Source organism: Terrapene carolina, unplaced genomic scaffold, assembly GCF_002925995.2.
Source record: "Terrapene carolina triunguis isolate 2854851 unplaced genomic scaffold, T_m_triunguis-2.0 Scaffold926, whole genome shotgun sequence".
Lineage (NCBI taxonomy): Eukaryota > Metazoa > Chordata > Testudines > Emydidae > Terrapene > Terrapene triunguis.
The window spans coordinates 3,964,241-3,971,521 of NW_020665277.1; the positions used below are offsets into that span (position 1 = coordinate 3,964,241).

The 7,281-nt window shown below is 46.4% G+C and overlaps 1 protein-coding gene across 1 annotated transcript in view; it reads right to left on the minus strand.

Annotated features, from left to right (window-relative positions):
- RSBN1 (round spermatid basic protein 1) overlaps window positions 1-2,770 on the minus strand; it is a 41,237-nt gene extending 38,467 nt beyond the window's left edge. The window contains exon 1 of the mRNA XM_026661144.2: window positions 2,343-2,770. Coding sequence (XP_026516929.1) covers window positions 2,343-2,763 — 421 coding nt within the window. The 5' untranslated portion in view covers window positions 2,764-2,770. The remainder of the gene's footprint in view (window positions 1-2,342) is intronic.
- Between the last annotated feature and the right edge of the window lie 4,511 nt (window positions 2,771-7,281).

The following is a 7,281-nucleotide window of genomic DNA, read 5'->3' on the forward strand; positions in this document are numbered from 1 at the left end:
AAAGCTTATGCTCTAATAAATGTGTTAGTCTCTAAGGTGCCACAAGTACTCCTGTTCTTTTTGCGGATACAGACTAACACAGCTGCTACTCTGAAAACTGTTTGGAAAGTATTTTGTTAGTTTATCAAACAAAAAAGAATAATGAACATAACCTAAGAACATAAGAATGGCCGTACTGGGTCAGACCAAAGGTCCAGCCAGCCCAGTATCCGGTCTACCGACAGTGGCCAATGCCAGGTGCCCCAGAGGGAGTGAACTTAACAGGTAATGATCAAGTGATCTCTCTCCTGCTGTCCATCACCACCCTCTGACAAACAGAGGCTAGGGACACCATTCCTTACCCATCCTGGGGAATAGCCATTAATGGACTTAACCTCCATGAATTTATCCAGTTCTCTTTTAAACCCTGTTATAGTCCTAGCCTTCACAACCTCCTCAGGAAAGGAGTTCCACAAGTTGACTGGGCACTGGGTGAAGAAGAACTTCCTTTTATTTGTTTTAAACCTGCTGCCCATTAATTTCATTTGGTGGCCCCTAGTTCTTACATTATGGGAACAAGTAAATAACTTTTCCTTATTCACTTTCTTCACACCACTCATGATTTTATATACCTCTATCATATCCCCCTTAGTCTCCTCTTTTCCAAGCCAAAAAGTCCTAGCCTCTTTAATCTCTCCTCATATGAGACCCGTTCCAAACCCCTAATCATTTTAGTTGCCCTTCTCTGAACCTTTTCTAATGCCAGTATATTTTTTTTGAGATGAGGAGACCACATCTGTATGCAGTATTCAAGACATGGGCATACCATGGATTTATACAAGGGCAATAAGATATTCTCCATCTTATTCTCTATCCCCTTTTTAATGACTCGTAACGTCATGTTTGCTTTTTTGACTGCTGCTGCACGCTGCGTGGGCGTCTTCAGAGAACTATCCACAATGATGCCAAGATCTTTTTCCTGATTAGTTGTAGCTAAATTAGCCCCCATCATATTGTATGTATAGTTGAGGTTATTTTTCCCCCAATGTGCATTACTTTACATTTATCCACATGAAATTTAATTTGCCATTTTGTTGCCCAATCACTAAGTTTTGTGAGATTTTTTGAAGTTCTTCACAGTCTGCTTTGGGGTTAACTATCTTGAGCAGTTGAGTATCAGTAGACAAGTTCTCATAAGCAACTCTACAATAAATTAGTGCAGATAGAATGGGAAGAAAGCATCTGTATCATTATTATTTATATTCTGAACTTCCAATGGATGTAATTAAGAATAATTTTAAAGGGCAACATCACAATACTCTACCTGTACTCTGTACATATTAAGTCCATCTACCACAGGAGTCTGAACTCACTATTTAGTCTCAATGATCAATATTCTCTAGTATATACACACTTCAATATCTAAACACAGAAGGAATAATGGTACATTTATTCAGTTAAGTTCAGTTTAAGATCTCTAGCAGTACTTTTTATATTAAGTACTATTAGGAAAATAAGACACTGAACAGTCAAGTTGTAATTAGATCCCCATTTCTCCAGGCAAAGAAAAGCCTTCCTTTCCCCTTAAATATTGTGATTTATTAACGGAAGCTAAGAACGACACAGAGACTAACTCCAAAATAAGAGCGCTAACACCATCATGCCCCCCCCCCCGAAAAAAGATAGTGATACGAAAACTTTATAGATGGTTGTCAGCAGAATCCACTATTGCTGGGGAAAGCGGTGTTCAGCTACATAATCTTGAAGTGACGCTGCGACAAGTGGTCTAAAGGTAATTGTGCCACTACAGTCCTTTATTTCAAGTCTCTTTAAATAAGATCACTTATCTGGTTTGAAACGATGACTTTTTTCCTGGCATATACTGCCCAGGCACCAGTTAAAGGACTGAATATTGGAACGAGAGACCAGGCTCTTTAATCTTACACCTACTAGTTCGCTTCCCCCAGGCCAAGCAATAGGCAAGTTAAGAACTACGTCCCCCCGTTACTTCTTAGCTCTAAGGAAGGCTGCCGAGGTGGAATATGGGCGGCCTCTAGAGCTACCTGTTTGTCTCTTATCAGACTTGCAGAGCTGCCGGCGAAAACACTTCCCAGACCTGGTGCATCACCCGTAAGTGCTTCGCAAACGGGGGGCAAGGGCCAAGCGCTGTTCCCACCGACTGGAGCAGCTGAGCCAACCCGCGAGTCCGCCGCGGCCCGCGGCAGCCCTGCCTGGGCTGTTGCACACGCTCGCTCTACCAGGCTTATGGGGGAAGGCGTTGCCGGGGGGGGGGAGACAGCCCCATGGGCACTTCATACCCCTCCTGAACGCCCCCAGCCCCAGACCCTTGCCCGCCGCCTCACCTCGCTTGCTGGGCCGCCCAGCTGCCCCGTCCCCGGGGCTGCCCCGCTTCCCCTTGTGCGGCTTGGCCCCGGCAGGCTGGCCGGGCTCGGAGTCCCCAGCGGGGCGATGGCGGTGGTGATGGTGCCGCTCCTGCTGCGGAGGTCCCTGCGGTAGGCTGAGGGGAGAGAAGGTGAAGAGCCCCGCGGCTGCGGCCGGGGGCAGGCCGGGCAGGGCGGCCGGGGGCATTGGCTCCGCCGGGCTGGGCCCCACCAGGAGCGGCTGGCTCAGCCTGGCCCGCTTGCCGCCGACAGCCTCGCCAGCTGGTCCCCGCCGCCTCCTGCCGCCACCCCGGGGCCGGCCGGGTCGGTCCCCCGAGGGTAGCGGGGGTGACTCCTCTGGGCCCCGGGATACGGCGCGCACCGCAGCGACCTGCGCAGCCATTTCACAGTCTCCCTCACACACATTTAAATGGCCCGAGCGCCAGCAGCCAACGCGCAGGCGCCGCGTGATGTCTCGTGGGAACTGTAGTTCCAGCTGCAACATCGGGCCCCGAAGTCCTAATCTCCACGCGCATGCGTAGACGCAGAGCCTGCTGGGAAATTTGTTTGTGTTGGGGCTTCCAGGAGAGAGAAGCGTGCGGCGAGTCACGCAGGCTGACCCGGTCACGTGGGCTCCTGGGGAGCCCAACGGTCATAACGGCCCAAACACCCGAAAGAGGTGAGGCGCGTGCCCCGCCCACACGGCTGGGATGCAGTCCTGGCCCCAGAGTATCCGCTCCCCTTCGGAGCCGGCCTGCCTTGGCCCCGCCTATTCCTCCGGGCCTCCAACCCCACACCTTCCCCTCAGGCCTAGCCCAGCCCGCCCGCCTCGGAACCGCCTGGCGCTGTGCTCAGCCCGACCATCCCTCTCCCAGCCAGCCCCACCCACACTGCCGCGAGCCCAAGGGGCGCTGCGCTCCGAGTTCCCCCCCCCCTTTGCAAGGGCCAGGCCTGTTCCAGTCACTGTAGATGAAAGTGTGAAGCAGGGAGGGTGGGGACGGGTCCCGCGTGCTTTGAACTCAGCTGAGCTGCGGGGAGAAGCGGTGCGTGTACACTTAGGGCTGGGAACAGGCGTGTCTAAGTACATGTCAGCCAGCCAGGCTTAGAGTCGATGCCCGGTTCAGTTGTTGGCCTAGTTCCCGCCAAAAGTGCAGCGGCCCAGTGCGTGCAGCCTGAGGACGCTGGCTGCTGTTCCGTGGCGGGTTTCCATAGGGTGACCAGACAGCAAATGTGAAAAATCGGGACAGGGGGTGAGGGGGAAATAGGAGCCTATATAAGAAAAAGACCCCAAAATCGGGTCCGTCTCTATAAAATCAGGACATCTGGTCACCCTAGGTTTCCAGCTCTCCTCCCGCCGTGATTCTGTTCCCCTTAGCTTGCCCGTAGCGCCCCTGCCTGTTTAATGTAAAAACCGTCTCTGGCCTTTAGCTTGATTCCCAGCTTAAACTTGCAGAAACTATTTTATTGACCAAAACGAATAGCCCAAAGACTGATATACTAGGTCACCAGCCGGCTGTTCAGTTCATCGCTAGAGGGGGCTCAAGAGTTTCCTCACATTAGAAAAGGCTTTAATTTAATTTAAATTACTGGAAGTGCAGAGAGTAAACCAAGAGGCGAGCAGAACACCCACACATTTATTTTACCCACTGCAACCACACAGCTGCTTAAGAGGAAAAAAAAGTGTTTATTTGATTCTATTCAAGATAATAAATGTGCCTTGAGCCCCAGTGTGCTATGTATACCTTACAGGTGCTATTACCCACACACAGCCACAAAGCACAATACAGAGTATTGTAGAGATGCAAATCAGTTACAGTACCTTATTTGGGTCAGAGCCTGCTGAGTTTGGCAAGTCTGCTGTAACTTTGTCAAGGCATTTTAATTGGATTGTAAACTCATTGGGATAAAAACTCCCCCTTTGTCTCTCATACTGTGGTAGGCATGCTAGCAGCATTTAAAATCACAAGGTGGTGATTATCTCACTTATGTACATGAGTCTGTTATGTTATGAAGAGCATGGGAACTCAGAACATAGTCAAAAGAGAACAGATATCAGTCTCCTGCCCTGTCAGTCTAACTTTGTGCCTCAGCTGGTTAAAACATACAAGAAATGTTGTTTTGGCCATATCACCCTACTCTTTGCATCCTTCCACTGGCTCCCCTCTCTCTCTCTCTCTATCACACAACAGCTTCTTGTATGCACTTTCAAGATTCTTCAAAGTGTATCCCCACCCTGCCTATCATCTCTACTACTACTACTGAGGTGTTGATTCCTGCCTCCCAGTGATGCCAGCCTCCATTGCCTTGCCTACTTGTTAAATTTTAAAGCAAGCATCTTTGTGCTTACTTCCATGTTGCCTTTTGTGCTTGGGAGGAGCTCTCTAAACTAGCTATCTCATAATCCTTTAAATTCCTCCCTAAAACTCTCCTTTGCCATCATGTCTGTGAAAGGCTTGACAGCTATTAGGCCCATTATGCTGACCAATACTGTTTCCTTGTACTCCCCCATTTGTCTGTATCCAGCTGTTGTCTCTTGTATTAGATTAGGGCAGTGGTCCCCAACCTTTTTCGTCTGGCGGGCACCAGACGACAAGCCACGGAGGACCGTGGCGGCGGATGAGCATCCGCCGAAATGCCGCCGACAAGCGGCAACGTCAATAGGCGTCGCCGACGAAATGCCGCCAACAAGCAGCGTCATCCAGAGGCGTTGCCGCCGAAATGCCGCCGAAAATCGGCGGCGACACCTCTGGATGACACTGCTTGTCAGCAGCATTTCGGTGGATGCTCGTCTGCCGGCCAGTACGGGGGCGCACTTAGAAGCCCCGGCGGGTGCCATGGCACCCGCGGGCACCGCGTTGGGGACCCCTGGATTAGGGCATCTTTCATCATTGGGGCAGGAACCATATTACTGTCTTGTGTTTGTACAGTGTCTAGCAGTGCACCATGGGGTCCTGGTCCATGACTAGTGATCCTAGGCACTAAAATAATAAAAATAACTAATATGGGAATAAGAGGAATGGTTCTATCCTTTGAACACAAATGAAAAATGAAGCTTTGATTTTCTGTAAGGGCCTGTCTACATTACAGCAAAAATGAAGGGATACAATTACAAAACACTGAATATTTGTAAAATGGATGTGACTTAATTTGGTTGTATAAGCAGGCTAAAGCCTTGCAATGTCCATGACTATGTGTAACTAATTGAATTGACTCAGTTGTGTTTGTGATACAAATGAGCCCTTAATCTGTTTGGTTACTCCCATTTTTGCTTTCATGTAGATGGCGCTCCCTATCCATATGACTTTAATACTAGTAACGGGAGTCTAGCTATTGGCACTTCGATAAACATCAAATTATACTTTATTTTTTATTTATACAGTGCCAGCAATGGTGCAAGGCACTCTAAAGATAAGCATGCAATATTCAGTGCTCTTTAAACTTGTAAAAAAATATATATAGAAAAACTGGTATGCTAGATAAATAAACTTTATTTTGTATAGCATCTTTCATACACATAAAATGCTTCACAGATTCAATACTCCATTCACTGAGATTTTGTCTGACTTCTAGTTATTACTTTGTCAATATTTTTAAAATTAAAAGGCTTGCTGTCAATTTAATTTGACTGATTTGATATCAGATCATTTTTGTCTTAAGGCTGCTCTACTTTACACAGGGGGTCAAGCAGGCCCCAGCTGTCCCAAAATTAGAAGAGCACAAAGAGGTCTTGCAGCCTTCTTTGCTCCACTCCCTTCTATGCTTGCCCCAAGCATAGGATCAGCATAAATGACAATCAAGTCACAGTACTTAGGAGTTCCCTTATCAGAAACCACTTACATCCAAACTGCTTGTGATTGTAGCATACCCTTTCAGCTGGTAAAGTGCAAGCTCTTCCCTGTGACAAGTGTAAAAGTGCAGAACAAAGGGATACAATTTAATTCAGTGGCATTAGCACTTTGGAGATAACCAGGGAATACAGTGTGATGATCATAAATTAGACACATTGTTTCAGTAATTTTTGCTATTTTAGAAAATAGTTGATTTTGAAAAAAAATGCTGCAGATACTTTTAGGGCTGGTATACCCCGCATTTGATCCACAAAGCAGCTTGATGTCAATGAGTTCTGTATATTCTGTTATTCATCACTGGGTTTTGCTGTGAACCAGAGACTGCATATGTGGCCCTAAAAATACCTGCAGTATTTGTTGCCAAAAATCAGCTTTTTTTTTCTTCTAGAAGAGAGCAAAACATATTAATCTGACCCCGTTTATTAGCAAGAAAACAAGCTTTCCGATTTTAGGGAGGGAAATGTTCAGGTTGGGGATTTAACTGCCAACTGTCAGCATGGAACTTTGTGTTGCATTGTTTAGGCAAGTTACAGACACCTTAAAATTTGCAGCATGAAAGCCCAAACTAAGATGCACTTACATTTTGCTTGTTGTGCAATTTTTTTCAGTAGATTATGCAGTGTTTACATATGCAAGTTTGGTTCCTATATGAACAGTCAGCATCTTAGTCTTCCTTTTTGGATGGAAACTTAGAAAGACAAATTATCTGATTAATTCAAATGGAAATAATCATAATGTTAATATAATCATTAAGAAAATAGATGAGTTCTGAAATCTGAGAGCCTGATTCTCACTTAGAGCCTGAATCTACAAACACTTAAGCACATGCAGATCTTTAATTATGACTACACATATGAGTAAAGTTATGCATGTGCTTAAGTGATGGGAGCATCATTTTGCAGTGGTGTCACTTGATTGACTTAATTGGGACTTACTACTGTGACAGGAGAATCAGGTCCGTTGTCACATAATAAATAAACTGTAAAGAAACGATACAAGTTCTCCAAAAAAAATTTTAGCCTGTTTTCAGAAACAGTTGTATAAGAAAAAAAGTTTTCTCTGAAATGTTTTTA